Source organism: Ptychodera flava, chromosome 18 (genome assembly GCF_041260155.1).
Source record: "Ptychodera flava strain L36383 chromosome 18, AS_Pfla_20210202, whole genome shotgun sequence".
Taxonomy (NCBI): Eukaryota; Metazoa; Hemichordata; class Enteropneusta; family Ptychoderidae; genus Ptychodera; species Ptychodera flava.
In genome coordinates, this window is record NC_091945.1 from 10,157,494 (window position 1) to 10,182,831 (window position 25,338).

The 25,338-nt window shown below is 36.1% G+C and overlaps 2 protein-coding genes across 2 annotated transcripts in view; both read left to right on the top strand.

Annotated features, from left to right (window-relative positions):
- The first annotated feature begins 213 nt into the window (after window positions 1-213).
- On the top strand, window positions 214-22,867 carry LOC139117933 (hyalin-like). Its single transcript, XM_070681172.1, has 13 exons — window positions 214-232; window positions 315-554; window positions 832-1,071; window positions 5,466-5,705; window positions 5,947-6,186; window positions 6,449-6,688; window positions 6,916-7,167; window positions 9,072-9,311; window positions 9,547-9,798; window positions 14,709-14,948; window positions 15,210-15,449; window positions 15,889-16,128; window positions 21,435-22,867. The coding sequence occupies exons 1-13, from the start codon at window positions 214-216 to the stop codon at window positions 22,718-22,720; spliced, it is 3,969 nt and encodes a 1,322-aa protein (XP_070537273.1). The 3' UTR covers window positions 22,721-22,867.
- A 5-nt stretch (window positions 22,868-22,872) lies between these two features.
- Window positions 22,873-25,338, top strand: part of LOC139117934 (mucin-like protein) — a 47,996-nt gene continuing 45,530 nt past the window's right edge. Inside the window, exons 1-2 of the mRNA XM_070681173.1 lie at window positions 22,873-23,855; window positions 24,664-24,771. The gene's annotated coding sequence lies outside the window, so the exon portion shown is untranslated. The remainder of the gene's footprint in view (window positions 23,856-24,663; window positions 24,772-25,338) is intronic.

Sequence of the window (25,338 nt, forward strand, 5' to 3'; positions counted from 1 at the left end):
ACAATAATTTCCTACAATGCTACTGATCCTTTCGGCAATGTGGATTCATGTAATTTCAATGTGACTGTAACAGGTAAAGTTTTGCCTCATTTGAATGCTTGATTGCAAATGAAGAGAGAACGGCAAGGCTTTAAATTCGACGGTTTTCTATATTCAAATTGCAGTATTGCAGTACAAAAGAAACGTTTTGATCTCACTGAAGACATGAAAAAAATGGACAAAGTCTTGGTGTGTAAAAACACTTTCTTCTACTATTTGTCAAAATTCTCATTATCTAAAGATAAACAATTTGTGATATTTGTCTAATCGTATAGATGTTGAAAATCCAAGCATCATCTGCCCTGACGACATTGAAGAATACACAGACCCTGGAGAAGATACAGCAGTTGTAACTTGGTCACAGCCTAATGCTACTGACAATTCAGGAAGTGTGAATGTAACTAGTAATTATCAACAAGGATCTAATTTTGTCATCGGTTCTACAGTAGTCTACTATAATGCTAGTGACCCTTATGGAAATGTGGATTCATGTCTCTTTACTGTGACAGTCATTGGTAAGATTTGGACTTGTTCTGAATTTACATTATTTGCATAAATATCAGTGAAAGAACAGTGAATGGATATTGAATGTCAAGCTCGTAGAGTCAATCTGTACAATGTGACTGCAAGTGAATTGTTAAGCAACGTAGGTTGATGCTATGGTACATTTATCTCATGTGTCAGTTTGTCGAAACTGCATTCTTGAATTGTACATTGTGGTACATTTTAATGTTGCAAAACAAGCAGTTGAAGACGATGAATACACTGGACACTTTTCTATCTCTTGCACAGATGATGAACCTCCGACTATCCTGTGTCCTGACAACATTGATGTGGCCCCTGAACCTGGAGAAGCTACAGTTGTTGTCAATTGGACACAGCCAAATGCTACTGATAATTCAGGATATGTTACAGTAACGAGTGACTATGAATCAGGAACTGAGTTCAGCATCGGTTCTACATCTATCCATTATAATGCAAGTGATCCCTCTGGAAATATGGATTCATGTCGGTTCAATGTGACAGTTGGAGGTATGTTGTCGTTTCTTTGCATCGCTAAGACTCTTAGGTTGAAAAATAATCGCAATCATACCAATCCATAATCCAATTACATTAGGTCAGAATTCGTAAGCCAATAGATGTAAACATAGACACAAAACAGCACCAAACAGACAGTAAATAGACGGTACACAAACAAAGTCATATTCCTGAAAGAAAGATGTATGGACCTCTGGCCAGAAGACCAAGAAGTGATGTCAGATATTTCGAAAATAGTAAGCGCATCCTGCCCCACATATGGCACCCGCCATATATCAATGTGTAAGTCAGATAGATAGTGGTCACTAAATAAGGCTCAATGTCACCGATGCCATCAGCAATCATTTGTCGAAGAGAGATATTGTATTTATCTACCAGCTTGCGATACCTGCCCAAAAAGCGTTTGAATGTAGAGACAAGTCTTGCTCTGGTGTAACCTTGATTTAACAGTTTGTAAGAGAGATGGCCATGTCCTCTACAAGATCACCATATGAACTGCATGCTCTAGCATATCGAATAAGCTGGGAAATGTATGCCCCATAAACTGGTGAGAGTGGAGTATTACTTATGAGGTGTGGAAAATTGATTATACTAAAAATGAACTCATCTCTCTTGTCATATAGCCTAGTAGAAAGGTGACCATTAGAGTCATATTCAAGTAAAATGTCCAGATATGAAGCAGAAGAGGTCGTTTCTGTAGTTTCTTTAATCTCCAATTCTGGAGGATAAATCATAGCGAGATATTTACTGAATTCAGAGTTATTAATTGAAATAACATCGTCTATGTATCTATATGACTTAAGCCCACTAAGATATTTTTCTGCCTGAATCAAAATGCAGACTGTTGTAAATAATGACTCTGAATCATTTGTTGGTAAAGTGAGGAGTTCTTTGGCTAATAAAAATCATACAATATGCCTGAATTTTGTCAAAAACACCACAGAGGGCGCTATTTTCATCGCTATGTCAAAATTTCCGTGGACTTGTCTACACGAAAAATTAATCAGTAGTCAAGCTGACATTGACCTAACACCTGTTAAGAGGATTCGTGCCGCTGAATGTTTTAAAATAGGAAAATCGAACTCAACGCTACTGTGGTGGCCTATGGGAAATTAATTAGTGGTCTTGTGCCTAATTGACGGCCCAAAGGAAGCCCTATAGGGGACATATTTCAGTACATATGATGTCCTATGCTGAAAAATAACCTTTTGCACTTTCTATCACTCCGAACATTACTTGGAAATATAAAGGTATGTGGAAACCACCTCAGACACTTATTTTGATATACTTGGGGGGGGGGGCCGCAATCCCTGCTGGCGGCCATATTGGACTCAGTCAGGAGTAGAGGTATGGCATAGGTTTTTGCCAATTTCTCTCCTAATTCAACTTAATTTGTCAAACCAGTACTTTTATTGTTTAGACATACAATTTCTTGCTTTTATATCAAAAATTCGCGCAAATCCATCCCTAGGGGTTTTCTACAGAGAAATTTATTTTTCAAAATTTCCGTAAAAAGTCGATGAAAATTGACCTATCCCCTTTAACAGGGGTTTAATTTCGGGGAGGGATTCTATTTGTGGAATCATTATCTTTTATGGGAAGAACACAACTAAGCAATTGTAAAAGTATTCTGATATGAGTGTTTGGGACACAAAATTTGTTTGCGAGGAATGTGTTTTTCTGTCATATGGTGTCATGTGGCTTGGTACAGAGGTGACGTAAAATGCTGCCATAGGGACGATGAATGTATGTCTTGAGGCAGGTGTATCAATTGAAGTGTAAGGTTAAAGTTTCTTTTATTTTAGTATTTGAGTCATATTCACCAGTACTTTCATTGGTGTTAAAATTGTGCATTTTTGTCAATTTAAGGTTCACTAAATTGGCACAAGCCCACTAATTCACTTCCGGGTTCGTTACCCACGAAGATAGTTCAGAAGAACAATAGTGCAGACCTTGACGTTTTGATATCTGCATGGATGCTTGTTAAGTTTGAACTTTAAGGTCAAGAATTTTTGTAAAGATATTTTTCTGCCTGAATCAAAATGCAGACTGTTGTAAATAATGACTGAATCATTTGTTGGTAATATGAGGAGTTCTAGGACTAATAGAAATCATAACAATAAGCCTGAATTTTGTCAAAAACACCACAGAGGGCGCTATTTTCATCGCTATGTCAAAATTTCCGTGGACTTGTCTACACGAAAAATTAATCAGTAGTCAAGCTGACATTGACCTAACACATGTTAAGAGGATTCGTGCCGCTGAATGTTTTAAAATAGGAAAATCGAGCTCAACGCTACTGTGGTGGCCTTATGGGAAATTAATTAGCGATCTTGTGCCATATGTTAGATTGAAAGTTCTAGCTACAGAGACCTTTTTCTGTTTGATTAGGTTCTGGATATATTCTGCCTCATATAAGAACAGAAATAAGTCGGCAAGCAAGGGAGCACAGTTAGTGCCCATAGGAATTCCTATACACTGTTGGAAATGTGTCCTTCAAGTTCTACAAATATGTTGTCAATGAGGAAATCAAGCATCTGATAATGTCTTTCTCGGTATAAAACACTTAAGGTGGTTGGAAAGGCTATTTTTGCACCAATTCTTTTCTCAGAGTTAATGTCAAGTTTCAAGTGTTAGAATCAAGATTTAGTTCAAATTTTCAGGATAACTCCCTTAGTTAATATTTCTCCAAAGAATATAAAAATTTTATATTTGCAGCCATGATTTTGAAACATGACACCAGTAAATATTAAAATTTAATTTTTCATATTTTTTTTACATATTTGAATTTAATAATAATTGGATAGTATTAATATTACCAAATTAGTTACAAATATATTGACTCTATTTATTGTAAGATTTGTACGGCAGGATTTGTAAATAAAATTTGTTTTTATGATTTTACATGGGTTTATATATCAAAAAATTATTAAAAATTCTTTCAAATTTCAAAATGTGATTTTTCAAAAAGTACTTCAAATACAGGAAAATTGTGCCGTACAAATCTTATCTGTAACCTTGTTAATAGGCTGTAAAAATTCCATGTCCATATCTCATTTCAAAGTTGGATTAAATTGGTATACAGTTATGTAGGAAAACTGTTATTCTGTCAAAAATGTTGAAAACAAGCCATATTTGCACCCCTCTTTTGAAGTCATAGAGCAGGTTTTTTTGGTTAATCTCACTTTTGACACCTCTTTGACACTCAAAGAATCTAAAAATGCATTTACAATAGCAGTCACTCACTCTGAATGCCAGCACCGCCTTGTCAAACTTTCCTGAAAAACAGCAAATAATGACTTTCCCTTTTCAAACATTTTATTAAAAGCTAGGGGACCTCTACCATAGTTAATACACTAAGGACTCCCCAACTTCTTCTTATTTGGTCAGTTTTTCAGAAGTTTTAACAGGCTATAACTCTGCAATGCCTTTGTGCCCAAATGTCTAGTTTTTTTTATTCCACAGAGAATGTTGACTACTTTTATATTTTAATAGTTTTGTTGAAATTTATAACTGACGCTCTAGCCTTTCCAACCACCTTAAGCGTTTGTAACATTTCTAACAAAATATGTAGAATTATACCCTAATACTACATATTTGTAACGGCGTGAACCGTTTTTGTAGAAAAATGCTTGGTTGATGATGTTTTTCAAGCGTTCTTTCAATTTATCATGTGGTATTGTGGTATACAAAGGGAAAAATCGAAAGTTATAATAGATGTTATTTTCGAAACAGATCTTGATTTCAAATTTTCCAAGAGTTCCTTTGAATTTTTTAACATCCATATTTGATTTATACCATTCCGAGAAAAGACAACATCACAGTATGCTTGAAGTTCACAGAACAAAGAACAGAAGTCAGTATCTTCGATAACTCTGTTGTTGAACATTTAGAAGATATAAGGTTTAACCTTGCTTTGTAAGTTGTTTTGTGGAGCTTTGGTATCAAGTATAAGCTAGGCAACTTATTATGGTCATCCTTTGTTGTAATATTAAAATTGTCCATGAATGACTTATGGTTTGCCAAATTTTCAGATTTGTTGAACATTGATTGTCTATAAGTGGAGTTGTTGGAGGTCTTAGTTACACCAAGTTAGTCTATAAGACTAATACTTCTTACAGACAAATACAATGTTATTGGCAGCTTTATCAGCAGGGACTGTCAGGCTGAAAATTAGATTATGGCCAAGATTTAAAATCGACTTTGCTGATACTTAAGATATCTTTTGCATAGCATAGGTACTGAAATGGGTACTTTCATTTTGAAATTAAAAAGATGTTTAAACGTGTCAGTAACTCTGTGCTAGGAGGACGTTGTGTATTCCACTATTTCTACCAAGAAAAAAATAAAAGATGATACAGCACATTTTATGTTTTTCGGTTCAATAGATGTCGTCAATCCTGAAATCATCTGTCCTGGTAATATTGAAGTAGTAACAGACGCCGGACAAGCTACAGCAGTTGTCACATGGACATCACCTAATGCTACTGATAATTCAGGAAGTGTGACCCTTTCCAGTAACTATCAACCAGGAGCTGAGTTTGCCATCGGTTCTACAATAATTTCCTACAATGCTACTGATCCTTTCGGCAATGTGGATTCATGTAATTTCAATGTGACTGTAACAGGTAAAGTTTTGCCTCATTTGAATGCTTGATTGCAAATGAAGAGAGAACGGCAAGGCTTTAAATTCGACGGTTTTCTATATTCAAATTGCAGTATTGCAGTACAAAAGAAACGTTTTGATCTCACTAAAGACATGAAGAAAGTGGACAAAGTCTTGATGTGTAAAAACACTTTCTTCTACTATTTGTCAAAATTCTCATTATCTAAAGATAAACAATTTGTGATATTTGTCTAATCGTATAGATGTTGAAAATCCAAGCATCATCTGCCCTTATGACATTGAAGAATACACAGGCCTTGGAGAGGATACAGCAGTTGTTACTTGGTCACAGCCTAATGCTACTGACAATTCAGGAAGTGTGAATGTTACTAGTAATTATCAACAAGGATCTAATTTTGTCATCGGTTCTACAGTAGTCTACTATAATGCTAGTGACCCTTATGGAAATGTGGATTCATGTCTCTTTACTGTGACAGTAATTGGTAAGATTTGGACTTGTTCTGAATTTACATTATTTGCATAAATATCAGCGAAAGAAAAATGAATGGATATTGAATTTCAAGGTCATAGAGTCAAAATGTAAAATGTGACTGCAAGTGACTTTGTAGGAAACCTACATTGATGCTATTTTACAATTATCTCAAGTGTCAGTTTGTCAATACTACATTATGGCAAATTTTAATGTTGCAAAACAAGCAGATGAAGATGATGAGTAGACTGGAAATTTTACTATCTCTTGCACAGATGATGAACCTCCGACTATCCTGTGTCCTGACAACATTGATGTGGCCCCTGAACCTGGAGAAGCTACAGTTGTTGTCAATTGGACACAGCCAAATGCTACTGATAATTCAGGATATGTTACAGTAACGAGTGACTATGAATCAGGAACTGAGTTCAGCATCGGTTCTACATCTATCCGTTATAATGCAAGTGATCCTTCTGGAAATGTGGATTCTTGTCAGTTTAACTTGACAGTTCAAGGTTAGTTGTCGAATTCACCTTTTTATGATATTTTTGGGATAAGTAAACATTGATATATAATATGATATATATGAAATATGGAATGCATATCACCAGTAGTTTGGAATATTCGTTGAAGTGTTGTGACGGGAGTAATGTCGAAGTGTAACAAGGCGATTTATCCCAATACCATTTTTCTAAGTTAGTACGTTATTATATACTGTTTTGTTTTTGTCTTCTCTATGCAGATGCTGAAGATTTAGTCATAATCATAATCATAATCTGTCCGGATGCCATTGTGGTGAGCACAGACCCTGGACTATCGACAGCACTTGTTAATTGGACGGATCCAGTAACCAATGTTAGTTCTGGAAGTGTGACTGTAACTAGTAATTATCAACCGGGAACAGAGTTTGCTATGGGTACAACAATTGTCTACTATAATGCTAGTGATTCTCTTGGAAATATGGATTCCTGCAACTTCACTGTGACTGTCATTGGTAAGATGTTATTTTTTTTAAGATCTTTTGATAAATCAGGTCTTGTATTTGTCTTCGACGATAAGGGTCCATAGGTAAGCCCTGCTTAAATATAGAAATAAAATCCAAGAAACGAATTCATATACCGTTTTAAACCCTTGTTAAGAAAGAAGAAAATTATTTTATCTTCGTACATAAAAGAGAAGTGAGTCCCTTACTTCTAAATAGGTAGTTACACAAGATGATATCAAATCAATTCTAGTATCATTCAAGGGAAGTCAATAACCAGGTCCTAGAAACATTTATCTCATGTGTCAGTTTGTCAAAACTGCATTCTTGAATGGTACATTGTGCCAAATTGTAATGTAGCAAAACAACCAGGTGGTGATGACCAATAGATCCGGAACTTTTCTATCTCTTGCACAGATGATGAACCTCCGACTATCCTGTGTCCTGACAACATTGATGTGGCCCCTGAACCTGGAGAAGCTACAGTTGTTGTCAATTGGACACAGCCAAATGCTACTGATAATTCAGGATATGTTACAGTAACGAGTGACTATCAATCAGGAACTGAGTTCAGCATCGGTTCTACATCTATCCATTACAATGCAAGTGATCCTTCTGGAAATGTGGATTCATGTCAGTTCACTGTGACAGTATCTGGTAGGTTGTGGTTTCACTTGAAGCCTAAGACGCCGGCCTAGGCTGAAAATTAGATAATGTCAAAGGCTACTTGAAAATGGACTTTACTTATGCTTTAGATATTATTGGCATAGCCTAGGTACGGTAATGATTACTTAGTTGTAAATTTAAATGGAGGTTTAAACGTGTCAGTAACTCTGTGCTTGGAGGACGATGTGTATTCCACTATTTCTACTGAGGAAAATAAAAGATGATACAGCATATTTCATATTGTTCGGTTCAATAGATGTTGTCAATCCTGAAATCATCTGTCCTGGTGATATTGAAGTAGTAACAGATCCCGGACAAGCCACAGCAGTTGTCACATGGACATCACCCAACGCAACTGATAATTTAGGAAGTGTGACCCTTTCCAGTAACTATCAAGCAGGAGCTGAGTTTGCCATAGGTTCTACAATAATCTCCTACAATGCTACTGATCCTTTCGGAAATGAAGATTCATGTAATTTCAATGTGACTGTAACAGGTAAAGATTTGTTTCATTTGAATGCTTGATTGCAAATGAAGAGAGAACGGCGAGGCTTTAAATTCGACGGTTTTCTATATTCAAATTGCAGTATTGCAGTACAAAAGAACGTTTTGATCTCACTGAAGACCTGAACAAAATGGACAAAGTCTTGATGCGTAAAAGCACTTTCTTTTACAATTTGTCAAAATGTCATATTTAAAGATAAACAATTTGTGATATTTGTCTAATCGTATAGATGTTGAAAATCCAAGCATCATTTGCCCTTATGACATTGAAGAATACACAGACCCTGGAGAGGATACAGCAGTTGTTACTTGGTCACAGCCTAATGCTACTGACAATTCAGGAAGTGTGAATGTAACTAGTAATTATCAACAAGGATCTAATTTTGTCATCGGTTCTACAGTAGTCTACTATAATGCTAGTGATCCTTATGGAAATGTGGATTCATGTCTATTTACGGTGACAGTCATTGGTAAGATTTGAACTTGTTCTGAATTTACATTATTTGCATAAATATCAGCGAAAGAAAAATGAACGGATATTGAATTTCAAGCTCGTAGAGTCAATCAGTTAAATGTGAGTGCAAGTGAGTTTGTAGGAAACCTACATTGATTCTATTTTACAATTATCTCATATGTCAGTTTGTCGAAACTGCATTCTTGAATTGTACATTGTGGTAAATTTTAATTTTGCAAAACAAGCAGCTGAAGACGATGATACACTGGACACTTTTATATCTCTTGCACAGATGATGAACCTCCGACTATCCTGTGTCCTGACAACATTGATGTGGCCCCTGAACCTGGGGAAGCTACAGTTGTTGTCAATTGGACACAGCCATATGCTACTGATAATTCAGGATATGTGACAGTAAAGAGTGACTATCAATCAGGAACTGAGTTCAGCATCGGTTCTACATCTATCCATTACAATGCAAGTGATCCTTCTGGAAATGTGGATTCATGTCAGTTTAATTTGACAGTTCAAGGTTAGCTCTTGTATTCACCTTTTTGTGATATTTTTGGGAAAAGTAAACATTGATATATAATATGATATATATGAAATATGGAATGCATATTACCATTAGTTTGGAATATTCGTTGAAGTGTTGTGATGGGAGAAATGTCGAAAAAAATTTGTGTAACAAGTTGATTTATGCTAATACCACTTTTGGAAGTTTGTAGGTTATCATATACTGTTATGATATTGTCTTCACTATGTAGATGCTGAAGATGCAATCATAATCATAATCATAATCTGTCCGGATGCCATTGAGGTGAGCACAGACCCTGGACTATCGACAGCACTTGTTAATTGGACGGATCCAGTAACCAATGTTAGTTCTGGAAGTGTGACTGTAACTAGTAATTATCAACCGGGAACAGAGTTTGCTATGGGTACAACAATTGTCTACTATAATGCTAGTGATTCTCTTGGAAATATGGATTCCTGCAACTTCACTGTGACTGTCACTGGTAAGATGTTGCCTTCTTTAAGATCTTTTGATAAATCAGGTCTTGTATTTGTCTTCGACGATAAGGGTCCATAGGTAAGCCCTGCTTAAATATAGAAATAAAATCCAAGAAACGAATTCATATACCGTTTTAAACCCTTGTTAAGAAAGAAGAAAATTATTTTATCTTCGTACATAAAAGAGAAGTGAGTCCCTTACTTCTAAATAGGTAGTTACACAAGATGACATCAAATCAATTCTAGTATCATTCTAAGGAAGTCAATAACCAGGTCCTAGAAACATTTATCTCATGTGTCAGTTTGTCAAAACTGCACTCTTGAATTGTACATTGTGCCAAATTGTGGTGATGATCAATAGATCCGGAACTTTTCTATCTCTTGCACAGATGATGAACCTCCGACTATCCTGTGTCCTGACAACATTGATGTGACCCCTGAACCTGGAGAAGCTACAGTTGTTGTCAATTGGACACAACCAAATGCTACTGATAATTCAGGATATGTTACAGTAACGAGTGACTATCAATCAGGAACTGAGTTCAGCATCGGTTCTACATCTATCCATTACAATGCAAGTGATCCTTCTGGAAATGTGGATTCATGTCAGTTTAATTTGACAGTTCAAGGTTAGTTGTTGTATTCACCTTTTTATGATATTTTTGGGAAAAGTAGACATTGATATATAATATGATATATATGAAATATGGAATGCATATCACCAGTAGTTTGGAATATTCGTTCAAGTGTTTTAATGGGAGAAATGTGGAAGAAAATTTTTATAAGAAGGCGATTTATCCCAATACCACTTTTGGAAGTTTGTAGGTTATTATATACTGTTATGATTTTGTCTTCACTATGTAGATGCTGAAGATGCAATCATATTCATAATCATAATCTGTCCGGATGCCATTGAGGTGAGCACAGACCCTGGACTATCGACAGCACTTGTTAATTGGACGGATCCAGTAACCAATGTTAGTTCTGGAAGTGTGACTGTAACTAGTAATTATCAACCGGGAACAGAGTTTGGTATGGGTACAACAGTTGTCTACTATAATGCTAGTGATTCTCTTGGAAATATGGATTCCTGCAACTTCACTGTGACTGTCATTGGTAAGATATTACCTTCTTTAAGATCTTTTGATAAATCAGGTCTTGTATTTGTCTTCGATGATAAGAGTCCATAGGTAAGCCATGCTTAATTATAAAAATAAATCCAAGAAAAGAATGTAGATACCGTTTTAAACCCTTGTTAAGAAAGAAGAGAATTATTTTATGTTCGTACATAATAGAGAAGAGAGTCCCTTACTTCCAAATAGGTAGTTACACAAGATGACATCAAATCAATTCTAGTATCATTCAAGGGAAGTCAATAACCAGGTCCTGGAAGCATTTATCTCATGTATCAGTTTGTCAAAACTGCATTCTTGAATGGTACATTGTACCAAATTGTAATGTTGCAAAACAACCAGGTGGTGATGATGATCAATAGACCCGGAACTTTTCTATATCTTGCACAGATGATGAGCCTCCGACTATCCTGTGTCCTGACAACATTGAAGTGGCCCTGGAACCTGGAGAAGCTACAGTTGTTGTCAATTGGACACAGCCAAATGCTACTGATAATTCAGGATATGTCACAGTAGCGAGTGACTATGAATCAGGAACTGAGTTCAGCATCGGTTCTACATCTATCCTTATAATGCAAGTGATCCTTCTGGAAATGTGGATTCTTGTCAGTTTAATTGACAGTTCGAGGTTAGTTGTTATATTCCCCTCTTATGATATTTTTGGAAAAGTAAACATTGATATATAATATGATATATAGGAAATATGGAATGCATATCACTGGTAGTTTGGAATATTCGTTGAAGTGTTGTGATGGGAGTAATGTCGGAGAAAATATTTGTCACAAGGCGCTTTATCCCAATATCACTTTCGAAGTTAGTACGTTATTATATACTGTTATGATTTTGTCTCCACTATGCAGATGCTGAAGATGTAATCATAATCATAATCATAATCTGTCCGGATGCCATTGAGGTGAGCACAGACCCTGGACTATCGACAGCACTTGTTAATTGGACGGATCCAGTAACCAATGTTAGTTCTGGAAGTGTGACTGTAACTAGTAATTATCAGACCTGGAACAGAGTTTGGTATGGGTACAACAGTTGTCTACTATAATGCTAGTGATTCTCTTGGAAATATGGATTCCTGCAACTTCACTGTGACTGTCATTGGTAAGATATTACCTTCTTTAAATCTTTTGATAAACCAGGTCACGCATTTGTCTTCGATGATAAGGGTCCATATGTAAGCCTTGCTTAAATATAGAAATAAAATCCAAGAAACGAATTCATATACCGTTTTAAACCCTTGTTAAGAAAGAAGAAAATTATTTTATCTTCATAGTACTACATAAAAGAGAAGTGAGTCCCTTACTTCTAAAGGTAGTTACACAAGATAACATCAAATCAATTCTAGTATCATTCAAGGGAAGTCAATAACCAGGTCCTAGAAACATTTATCTCATGTGTCAGTTTGTCAAAACTGCATTCTTGAATGGTACATTGTGCCAAATTGTAATGTTGCAAAACAACCAGGTGGTGATGATCAATAGACCCGGAACTTTTCTATCTCTTGCACAGATGATGAACCTCCGACTATCCTGTGTCCTGACAACATTGAAGTGGCCCCGGAACCTGGAGCAGATACAGTTGTTGTCAATTGGACACAGCCAAATGCTACTGATAATTCAGGATATGTCACAGTAACGAGTGACTATGAATCAGGAACTGAGTTCAGCATCGGTTCTACATCTATCCATTATAATGCAAGTGATCCTTCTGGAAATGTGGATTCATGTCAGTTTAATTTGACAGTTCGAGGTTAGTTGTTATATTCCCCTCTTTATGATATTTTGGGAAAAGTAAACATTGATATATAATATGATATATAGGAAATATGGAATGCATATCACTGGTAGTTTGGAATATTCGTTGAAGTGTTGTGATGGGAGTAATGTCGGAGAAAATATTTGTCACAAGGCGCTTTATCCCAATATCACTTTCGAAGTTAGTACGTTATTATATACTGTTATGATTTTGTCTCCACTATGCAGATGCTGAAGATGTAATCATAATCATAATCATAATCTGTCCGGATGCCATTGAGGTGAGCACAGACCCTGGACTATCGACAGCACTTGTTAATTGGACGGATCCAGTAACCAATGTTAGTTCTGGAAGTGTGACTGTAACTAGTAATTATCGACCTGGAACAGAGTTTGGTATGGGTACAACAGTTGTCTACTATAATGCTAGTGATTCTCTTGGAAATATGGATTCCTGCAACTTCACTGTGACTGTCATTGTAAGATATTACCTTCTTTAAATCTTTTGATAAACCAGGTCACGCATTTGTCTTCGATGATAAGGGTCCATATGTAAGCCTTGCTTAAATATAGAAATAAAATCCAAGAAACGAATGTATATACCGTTTTAAACCCTTGTTAAGAAAGAAGAAAATTATTTTATCTTCATAGTACTACATAAAAGAGAAGTGAGTCCCTTACTTCTAAAAGTAGTTACACAAGATAACATCAAATCAATTCTAGTATCATTCAAGGGAAGTCAATAACAAGGTCCTGGAAGCATTTATCTCATGTGTCAGTTTGTCAAAACTGCATTCTTGAATGGTACATTGTGCCAAATTGTAATGTTGCAAAACAACCAGGTGGTGATGATCAATAGACCCGGAACTTTTCTATCTCTTGCACAGATGATGAGCCTCCGACTATCCTGTGTCCTGACAACATTGATGTGGCCCCGGAACCTGGAGCAGATACAGTTGTTGTCAATTGGACACAGCCAAATGCTACTGATAATTCAGGATATGTCACAGTAACGAGTGACTATGAATCAGGAACTGAGTTCAGCATCGGTTCTATATCTATCCATTATAATGCAAGTGATCCTTCTGGAAATGTGGATTCATGTCAGTTTAATTGACAGTTCGAGGTTAGTTGTTATATTCCCTCTTTATGATATTTTTGGAAAAGTAAACATTGATATATAATATGATATATAGGAAATATGGAATGCATATCACTGGTAGTTTGGAATATTCGTTGAAGTGTTGTGATGGGAGTAATGTCGGAGAAAATATTTGTCACAAGGTGCTTTATCCAAATATCACTTTCGAAGTTAGTACGTTATTATATACTGTTACGATTTTGTCTCACTATGCAGATGCTGAAGATGTAATCATAATCATAATCATAATCTGTCCGGATGCCATTGAGGTGAGCACAGACCCTGGACTATCGACAGCACTTGTTGATTGGACGGATCCAGTAACCAATGTTAGTTCTGGAAGTGTGACTGTAACTAGTAATTATCAACCTGGAACAGAGTTTGGTATGGGTACAACAGTTGTCTACTATAATGCTAGTGATTCTCTTGGAAATATGGATTCCTGCAACTTCACTGTGACTGTCATTGGTAAGATATTACTTCTTTAAGATCTTTTGATAAATCAGGTCTTGTATTTGTCTTCGATGATAAGAGTCCATAGGTAAGCCATGCTTAATTATAAAAATAAAATCCAAGAAAAGAATGTAGATACCGTTTTAAACCCTTGTTAAGAAAGAAGAGAATTATTTTATGTTCGTACATAATAGAGAAGAGAGTCCCTTACTTCTAAATAGGTAGTTACACAAGATGACACCAATTCAATTCTAGTATCATTCAAGGGAAGTCAATAACCAGGTCCTAGAAACATTTATCTCATGTGTCAGTTTGTCAAAACTGCATTCTTGAATGGTACATTGTACCAAATTGTAATGTTGCAAAACAACCAGGTGGTGATGATGATCAATAGACCCGGGACTTTTCTATCTCTTGCACAGATGATGAACCTCCAACTATCCTGTGTCCTGACAACATTGATGTGGCCCCTGAACCTGGAGAAGCTACAGTTGTTGTCAATTGGACACAGCCAATTGCTAATGATAATTCAGGATATGTCACAGTAACGAGTGACTATGAATCAGGAACTGAGTTCAGCATCGGTTTCACAAATGTCAATTATAATGCCAGTGATACCTCTGGGAATATGGCTTCCTGTCACTTTAATGTGACAGTAACGGGTAAGTTTTTGTTTCATTTCATACGCAAATATATGAGCAATATAACATATTAGATTATTAATTGTAAGATATCTATCCTGTAGCATATTACTGTTAAAGTAATTAAAGTAACTGGTAACATTGTATTATTTGTTTTAATCTTCAAAACAATAGGACATAGAATAATGGCAAATATGCCTTTATATATACTGGCAATTTTTTATTTTAAATACAGTTTTCTAGAGAAGGTACATCCCTTAATATATTTTCTTACTCGTATAGATATACAAAGTCTAAGTATAGTCTGTCCTGATGACATTGAAGTAAACACTGACCCTGGCGAAGCCATAGCACTTGTTAATTGGACCGATCCAAGCACGGCTGGAAGTTCAGGAAGTGTAGCTATTACTAGTGACTATCAACCTGGAACTGAGTTTGCCATTGGTACAACAATTGTCTTCTATAATGCTAGTGACTTTATTGGAAATATGGCTTCATGCCACTTTAATGTGACTGTCATTGGTAAGTTATCACTTTTTACAAGTTTTATTCGTTAATTTAAATATTTGCAATTAAGGCTAGGCCTCAGGTTCATCTGCAAGTAGACATTTAAAAACAGAAAGAGACCAAGAATAAGCTAAATTTAGGAAAGCTAGCACAAAAGAGTCAACCGTCAAAATGCAACTGAGTTTGTTATCAGTAACTCGGCTGTTTACTTTATTGCTGATTATGTATTGACGAAATATGTATATATCAAGTGGCATTAACCAGGTTTCAATTTCTTTGCATTTACATATGTCAACAACGCAGTGAGGATGATGAGGATCTTGTAATAAGTGATTTTACTTGTGTGTCTAAACGTAGTTGTTGAGCTAGAAATCAAACTTTAAGTGTATGAAATGCAAATGCTTCGGTTTTCTTCTACTGTAGTATTGCTCCATTGATATGTTTTATTGCATAGATGATGAAAATCCTAGCATATTTTGTCCTGATGACATTGAAGCAAACACAGACCCCGGAGAATTGGCGACCTATGTTAATTGGACACAGCCTGACGCTACTGACAATTCAGGAAGTGTGAATGTAACTAGCAATCATCAACCAGGAACTGAGTTTAGCATCGGTTTTACACTGATCATCTATGTCGCCAGTGATCCTTCTGGCAATGAGGTTTCATGTCACTTTAATTTGTCCATCATTGGTAAGTAGTCTGCTTTTCAATATTCAAATTACTGTGTGAAGAATTTAACCCTCAAGGTTTCCAAATCTAATGGTATTACGTTCACCAGCAAAAATGCGCTTTTATCTGTTTATTTCATGGATGATAGAGTGTTGAATATTGTCTGAGATTAGACACACGCTGTGATACGAATCGCTGAACTTATATCCTATCGACATGTCAAAAACATATGTAAAGTTTAAAGTTTGAAATGCTTATGATGATAAAGGGAGCCTGTCATACAATTTCTTTCATAAAAGAATTCATATCTCTGACACTATCCGCAATAAGACGTAGATTAGGGTGAAGTACTATAGAATGTTCCATGTACTCAAAATGAGAAGAAAATCGTAAAATCTTCATCATATTATATACCATGCTACCATGCGCCATTCTGAATGACGAGAGAGCTCATTCCACCGATGCTGAAATACTGTTTTAGCACTGATAGCGGGTAAAACGGTCCCTAAACCAGCATTATCGAAAATTGTCCCGTCGGTGCTTTTGAACGTACCTATCTAAACCATAGACCCTCGAGAGAAACTTAAACAGTCCGCTTTGTTTCAAAGACCGAAGACCGAATTTTGATAACCAGAAAAAGTGTGCGTCTGTAACTCACTTCTTGGTGAAAATAAGTTGGGATCGATGATGAAAGACATCTCTGAAGCAGCACATTGGCATTAGGGCGACAGCGCACTGGGCACTTTGCTTGATATTTCGGGAGTCGAGACGCGATATATCCCTACCGCTCTTAAAATGAAGATAGTATTCGTTCATACACTAATAAATTGACACCTCCTCAAAGTAATGGTATGTCAGATATTCTTTACAAAGTTTGGGCTGTAACAGATCAGGGTGTCCTAACGATGAAGATCAAGAAGTTCAAAATAACAATGGGATGACCACTGGCGACTGCGACGAAATTTGACATCAACTGCAACAAGCAGTGTCAGCGCCCAGCTCTCGCTGCATCGGGCAACACACTCTGCACAACTGTTCATCACAGTTGCAGTCATCGCACGTCTGATTATTTCAAAACTGCTTGTTTCTGGTACAATTAACGTCCAAATTATCCATCAAAACTAGATCCTATAACTTCACTGTAACACATCTGAATGTCGCGACGGTCGACGTATTCCGTTTACGCGTATGCGGTACAGAATGAAATCTATTTTAGTATGCCTAAAAAGACAGGACCATTGTTCTTATGTAAATTTACAAAAAAATGTTACTTTTTTCTTTTGATTTGAACTCTTGACCCTTTTTCTGTGTCTGCAGCTGGTATTTTTGCAACAAGTATAGTGTTCGTGTTGCATGAGAATAAAATGCAATGTTGATGAACGTAATGTATATTTATCGTAGGATACTGTGTGTCTGTACGTAATCCCAACTTATGAAAATTCTCGGTCTCGGGCGCAGAATTTCCGACGTTCGAACTCTCAGACGTCCGGTTTCTGCATTTGGGCTGAAAGTGATGAAATACCTAAGTAAGACAACAAAGACAAACAAGTTGATATAATATAATTAGCAATAACCGCCGCCGCAGTCGGGTATCCACTGCATTTTTAAATTGTTACAATCTGCTCCATATAGCACTCGCCTATCAGCTCATGCGATATGTCGCCCATTGTACCAAAATCTTGTGTATACCCTCATGCGGCGGGGGTTATTGCTTAATTAGAAAGTCATGCATTTTTAAAATTCTGCCCATCTGTCCTTTAGTAACAAGTTTTCGATCTGGTCTTCTGAAATGAAATCATTCCAGGATTAAGACTGTCTTGCTCCTACCTTTTGTTGTGACTGATAATAGCTTTGATTGCCATCTTTATTCTGAGTTCCACGATGAGGGCCGAAGGTTAAATAAACATCTGCTTTTACTCAAGGAGACAAACATTGTAAAGGCGTTTTTGTCGACATTTGTGCACGGAGTAGCTTTCATAATTTCTTTTCACATTTCGAGTTAGGACAGTTGTATCTTAATATGTTCTTAAAAATGTACCATTTTTTAGTTTTTTAATGTTGTTGTTTTTTGTGTATTTCGAGGCTGAGTTTGTCGGAGTTTTGTACTAATCCTTGATCCTGTCGAGTCATTGAATAAATACTTGAATAAATGCAAAAAGGATCGTGCGACTGAATGTGACATTTACACCGTCTACAATGTATAGATTTTACTACATGTTATTTAATTGTTAGAGTTTCTTTCATAAAAAAATCGGTTCATATTATTTCAATCTGACATTCATCAACGTATTTGATGTATTTGATGTATTTGATGTATAGTCAGAGAATAGAGTTATTGAGCTGTCTATCTTATATGTGTAATTGATAAACGATTGAATCAAACGCGATTTCATAAATAACCGAGCGGTGTATGTTACATCAGGTTTTTCACAGCTATGATATAAGCGTATCATATTGTATTGCATATTATTCAAATGTGAGTCTGAAATTTCCATAGTTTTCTGGCAAAGGTTATGTAACAATGCGACAACGGTAACGTTATTCTGTGATCGCAAAATTGATTTCACTTGAGGCGATCTTCTGTTGCGCTCTGTTACTCTGTTCTTCAGAGGTGTTGTTTTATAACTGCCAAATTTTGCAAGGGGTTATGGGTTCGGTGACACATTTCTGAAAGTGAGTTACTGATTGATCTAGTAACATAGATTTGGATTTTGGCATGCTAATGCTTGAATCGTACTTTTTGTGCAAGCTGCAACTTTTAGTATGTAAACTGTTCTTGGTCATGGTCAGGGTGCCTTCTGCCACAGTTTCCTTAACCCGTATCTTAAGTGATAACAAGCGATTTTCACTGTTGATATGCCAATCGACAACATTTCAAAATATATTATTATTTAAATTGTTTTTTTGTTAAATACATTCTTGTCGAGTGTTCAGATGAATTATTTTGTATCCGTTCGGATGTTTGATATACAAAACTTTTTTCATCTTATTAGACTTTTTATATGGATGCCTGAAAAAGTATTAAAATTGTCAAAAAGACATAGAAAATATGATGAGATAACTTATCTACGAATATCAGTTATGCTTTTATGCTTTTACAAATAGGTAACGTGAAACAACATCAAAAAGTCACAGGGATATTAAATTTTTTATCATTTGGTAGCCAATTTATGCTAGACTAGTGGCAGTGATGTGTGTAAGTATCTTATGGAAACAATTATTATCTCTCTTGTTATTGGCATTTTTGTGTAACAAGAATAAAACGAATTGCTGAAAAAGTATTGCTGTATATTTTGCCATATCACAAGAACGCGAAGTTACATGTGTTAAATTTTCAATCATTTTCACAAGGATTTCCTTGAAGACTGTTGTTGATTATTTAAAAACAATTCTTTGGTCCATAGCATCTATCACACAATGAATAGACTGAATTTATTTACAAGCATTTTTCAGTGTTTTTGCAAAGTAAACTCTACCACATATTTGGCTTCGTTTTAACTTTACCTGTTCAATGTCTATAGACATCATGAATATGAATTTCTATTTTTGCAGTATAGAAAGGTACACAACTAACTGCCAGTGCGTACTGACTTCAGAACTTTAGAACTACATCGTCATAGCTTATAACAATGTTTGATTAAAGGGCAGTGACAATGGTTTGTTTTTTCGACTGTATAAAATGTTATTGATGTGCAGGTTGAGGAGATGAAATGTGAAAGGTTTGGTGTTTTCAATAGTAGGCCGTCTTTATGGCACAAGTCTGAGCCACAGTTTGTTTGAGTTTTAAAATCAATATGATGTATCTAGTGATACCATCATCAAAATTACGAATGTCGGGCGACACCTGTGGTTATACAATCTTTGGTCACGAAGCGTGATTATTACCAAATTGACCAAAGTAATATACCCATAAAATGATGAAACTTCAGTATGAAACAAATTTAAATTTACGTAATGAAGCGAAGCATTCTGGGTAAAAGATCATTTATCCTGTTGCTTGTTCGATGAATCACAATGTACAATATGAATAAAAAACATAATATACAATATAAACAGATGCAAATGAACGTATACAGTTGTGTATCGAGATGAATTTCCAGTCTGAATTTATGTATAAACATACGTGATTCCAAAAATATGATGTCTTTTCAATATAAAAAAGTAATACAGAGAAGCATTGTCGGCGATAAAAACGTATATAAAAATGATACCAGGAAGTGTCATTTAAACGTACACTTATAAAACCATTATCATGAAAGATATAAAACACGGGTTTTACTGAAATTTCGTATTATGAAGTTGTTTAAGAATTGTAATCATTAAACCAATGTCTAGGAAAATTTCACTAACATTTTAGGGAACTTGATTACATTTTCGTTACAGTAAGTGCGCCTATAAATATGTAATATTCGAGGAATGTGAAACAATTGTAGCTAGACGAACTGTGCCAACAGCTGAAAACGTCAGTGCTAAAATGTTATGATTAACTATCATTTTTAAAGAAATTTTAAATAACTCTTTGTTCCCAGCTTCCTAGGTTATCATTCAACTTACCACTCTGAAGCACGAGATATTAAAATCATCCAAGTTTTACCTATCAAGTTGAACAAGCTGACCTCACTGTAAAAATACTTGATATACGTTCAGTATATTTACATATATTGACGTTTATGAACACAATATTTATTGTATATGTAACATATATATATATATGTATATGTATATGGAACATTTCAATACGTTGATATGCATAGAGTATATCTATGCAGATCAAGAGTATACGTGATGCAGATCTTTGCACACCAACTGTACAATGTAGTTATTATGCAATTTATTAGTATATATAAGTGTATATTTAACATATTTGACACATGTACATAATCAGTAAATGTGCATATATTGTTGCATATCAAGCATTTTGAGCAGTGCCTGGTCTTATACTATCTAAGCTTTCCTATTCTCTAGATTATGCTTGAATGAAGTAGAACTATCTATCTATCAATATATATATATATATATATATATATATATATATATATATATATATATATATATATATATATATATATATATATATATATATATATATATATATATATATATGTACACACATTCAATCCATAACAATTTTGCTATTTACGCTGTGCTGGCATTTAACAAACTCTTCTTTCAGTCGTATGACTAAATATCTACGTGCATATTGGTTGTTAATGCTGTTATATTACCACTACATTTTCCTTCAAATAAGTAGTGACAGGAACATTATCAAATGCATCAAAAGTATAAATTCTGAATGCTATTCTCATATAAAATGAACTCAATTACAGGTACTGCAGAAGAATCAACAACAAAATCTCGTACAACAGTAGATACAACAGAAGAACAATCAACAGAGTCATCCTCAACTACAATGACAACAGAGGGTCCAACAACTGCTATTGATTCAACCATTATGACAACTGAGGAATTAATCACAATAAGTACATCAGAGGGTCCAACCACTGAGCTCCCAACCACAATAAATACAACAGAGAAAACAACCACTCTGCAACCTACCACAATAAATACATCAGACGAAACAACCACTAAGTACGAAACCACATTTAGTACAACACAGGAACCAACAACTCTAACAAATACAACAATAAGTACGACAGAGGAACCAACCACTCTCCTGAATACCACAATAAGTACAACAAAGGAACCAAGCACTCTACCGAATACCACGATAAGTACAACAGTGGAACCAACTACTCCACAGCCAACCACAATCAGTACAACAGAGGAACTAACCACTCTACCACCTACTACAATAAGTACAACAGAGGTACCAACCACTCTACCAAAATCAACAATAAGTACGACAGAGGAACCATCCACGAAGCCTGAAACGACATTAAGTACAACAGAGGTACCAACCACTCTACCGAATAGTACAATAAGTACAACAGAGGAACCAACCACTAAGCCCGAAACCACATTTAGTACAACAGAGGTACCAAACACTCTACCAAATACCACAATATGGACAACAGAGGAACCAACGACTAAGCCACCAACCACAATAAGTACAACAGAGGAACCAACCACTAAGCCCCCAACAACAATAAGTACAACAGAGGAACCAACCACTAAGCCCCCAACCACAATAAGTACAACAGAGGAACCAACCACTAAACCCCCAACAACAATAAGTACAACAGAGGAACCAACCACTAAGCCCCCAACCACAATAAGTACAACAGAGGAACCAACCACTAAACCCCCAACAACAATAAGTACAACAGAGGAACCAACCACTAAGCCTCCAACCACAATAAGTACAACAGAGGAACCAACCACTAAGCCCCCAACCACAATAAGTACAACAGAGGAACCAACCACTAAACCCCCAACAACAATAAGTACAACAGAGGAACCAACCACTAAACCCCCAACAACAATAAGTACAACAGAGGAACCAACCACTAAGCCTCCAACCACAATAAGTACAACAGACGAACCAACCACTAAGCCCCCAACAACAATAAGTACAACAGAGGAACCAACCACTAAGCCCCCAACAACAATAAGTACAACAGAGGAACCAACCACTAAGCCCCAACCACAATAAGTACAACAGAGGAACCAACCACTAAGCCCCCAACAACAATAAGTACAACAGAGGAACCAACCACTAAGCCTCCAACCACAATAAGTACAACAGAGGAACCAACCACTAAGCCTCCAACCACAATAAGTACAACAGAGGAACCAACCACTAAGCCTCCAACCACAATAAGTACAACAGAGGAACCAACAACTAAGCCCCCTACAACAATAAGTACAACAGAGGAACCAACCACTAAGCCCCCAACCACAATAAGTACAACAGAGGAACCAACCACTAAGCCTCCAACCACAATAAGTACAACAGAGGAACCAACCACTAAGCCCCCAACCACAATAAGTACAACAGAGGAACCAACCACTAAGCCCCCAACCACAATAAGTACAACAGAGGAACCAACCACTAAGCCCCCAACCACAATAAGTACAACAGAGGAACCAACCACTAAGCCCCAACCACAATAAGTACAACAGAGGAACCAACCACTAAACCCCAACAACAATAAGTACAACAGAGGAACCAACCACTAAGCCCCCAACAACAATAAGTACAACAGAGGAACCAACCACTAAACCCCAAACAACAATAAGTACAACAGAGGAACCAACCACTAAACCCCCAACAACAATAAGTACAACAGAGGAACCAACCACTAAGCCCCCAACCACAATAAGTACAACAGAGGAACCAACCACTAAACCCCCAACAACAATAAGTACAACAGAGGAAACAACCACTAAACTCTCAACAACAATAAGTACAACAGAGGAACCAACCACTAAGCCCCCAACCACAATAAGTACAACAGAGGAACCAACCACTAAGCCCCCAACAACAATAAGTACAACAGAGGAACCAACCACTAAGCCCCCAACCACAATAAGTACAACAGAGGAACCAACCACTAAGCCCCCAACCACAATAAGTACAACAGAGGAACCAACCACTAAGCCTCCTACCACAATAAGTACAACAGAGAAACCAACCACTCTACCATCTACAACAATAAGTTCAACAAAGAGACCAACTACAATAATCTCCACTTCAAGAACACCTGATACTTCAAGCAGGAATCCAACATTCAGTACAGAAACAACAACACAAACTCCAGGGACTTATGAGTGCCCACAACTAATTAGTAAGTCGTATTCCTTTGTAGCGCTAAAATACTTTGTTAATGGAAATGTTTTTCAATACATTTTAAATTTCTGCTTGAAATCACCTTTTCATCAATGTTGCTAATTATGTCATTGTATGTCTTGTTTGAAGAAGGGCAAATCGTTTATTAGAATGTGCTTCAGAAAATCGGCAGTCCAACATTCACAATTTACTTTCGAATTTTGTTTATGGCTGGAACTTTATTTTGACTTGCCATTTTTGCAAATTTGTTCAAGTATTGAGAGAAAACAATGAAAAGAAGGTCCACATTTAAGCACCAATTTTTTCCATGAGCTTCGATCATGTGTTTGACGCTGAGACTAGAATATGGATGTAATTGCTGAACCATGATGTGTTAAAAATATACTCATAACTAACACGAATATTTACAAACACTTTTACGTATACTTAAATAAATGGACAAATATTGATAACGAAGTTCTTGAAACAGAATCGTTCTCCAAATAAATAATTAAATCATAAACAAATAAAAAATACATAAGTAAATATGGTGGTATAATTTTAATGACTTACTCTCGAAAAATAAGGATCTTATGGTGTTTAAAACAACAGTCATCCCTTTGCAATGATTAGATATTCAGTTTCCTTTTTAAATGTTAAATGTAGCAAAGAGGAAGCGGATTTTCAGATTATTTCAGTGAAACATAGTTTTCTAGAACTGTAGTGCTGCCAAACCGCAACACCACCTACAATATAGCATGAAAGCGTATTTTCTTACTTTTGTGAAAAAATATTCAACTATTGCTTTCCTGAATTGTTTTTAAAAGATCCTTGTGATAAAGAGCCCTGCCAAAACGGAGGCACATGTGTGGAACGAGGATCCTCTTATCAATGTTACTGTCCACGAGCCTGGGTTGGAAGAAACTGCCAATTTGGTAAGAGTTAGCTGTGGGTCCATAGCTGAGGTCTTTTCGGACGGGATTCCTGTCTTTTAACGGGCTGGTTTCAACGGGGTCAAAACCATAAAAGTCGAAACCAGCCCTTTAAAAGGCAGAAATCCCGTCCGAAAACACCACAGCTATGGACCAACAGCTAGGTAAGGGTTTGATATCGCTATTATAGGTTGCGGGCAAAATATTTTCGAATTGTGAGCCATGTGAATTAAGGGCTATTGAATTAGCATAAATAGTTCATCACTAAAAGTTTGCAACATTACGTTGCGGATAATTCAATCATGCTGTGCAACTTGTAAGAGTCAAATATGAAAAAATGTTTTTCTTCTTGCTTCATTGGCCGACGTATACGCAATATTAATTACCGGTATATTTTCTTTAAAGGGACTATGTATCACAAGTCCATTTATAAAGGCTTGGTGATACTAAACTGACGATATCCGTTTAAAATTATCAAAATCTAGCCTTTTTCAATGAAGAACTTAAAAGTAAGCAGTAACTTTAAAACTAGGCAATACTATATAAAGTTCGGAACAATACGTGGAACGC

Bases quoted from the DNA above. Each gene is read 5' to 3' on its own strand.
- LOC139117933 (XM_070681172.1), top strand. The intron at 1,072-5,465 runs GTATGTTGTCGT...TCGGTTCAATAG, and splicing joins GTTCAATGTGACAGTTGGAG to ATGTCGTCAATCCTGAAATC. The intron at 9,312-9,546 runs GTTAGCTCTTGT...TTCACTATGTAG, and splicing joins GTTTAATTTGACAGTTCAAG to ATGCTGAAGATGCAATCATA.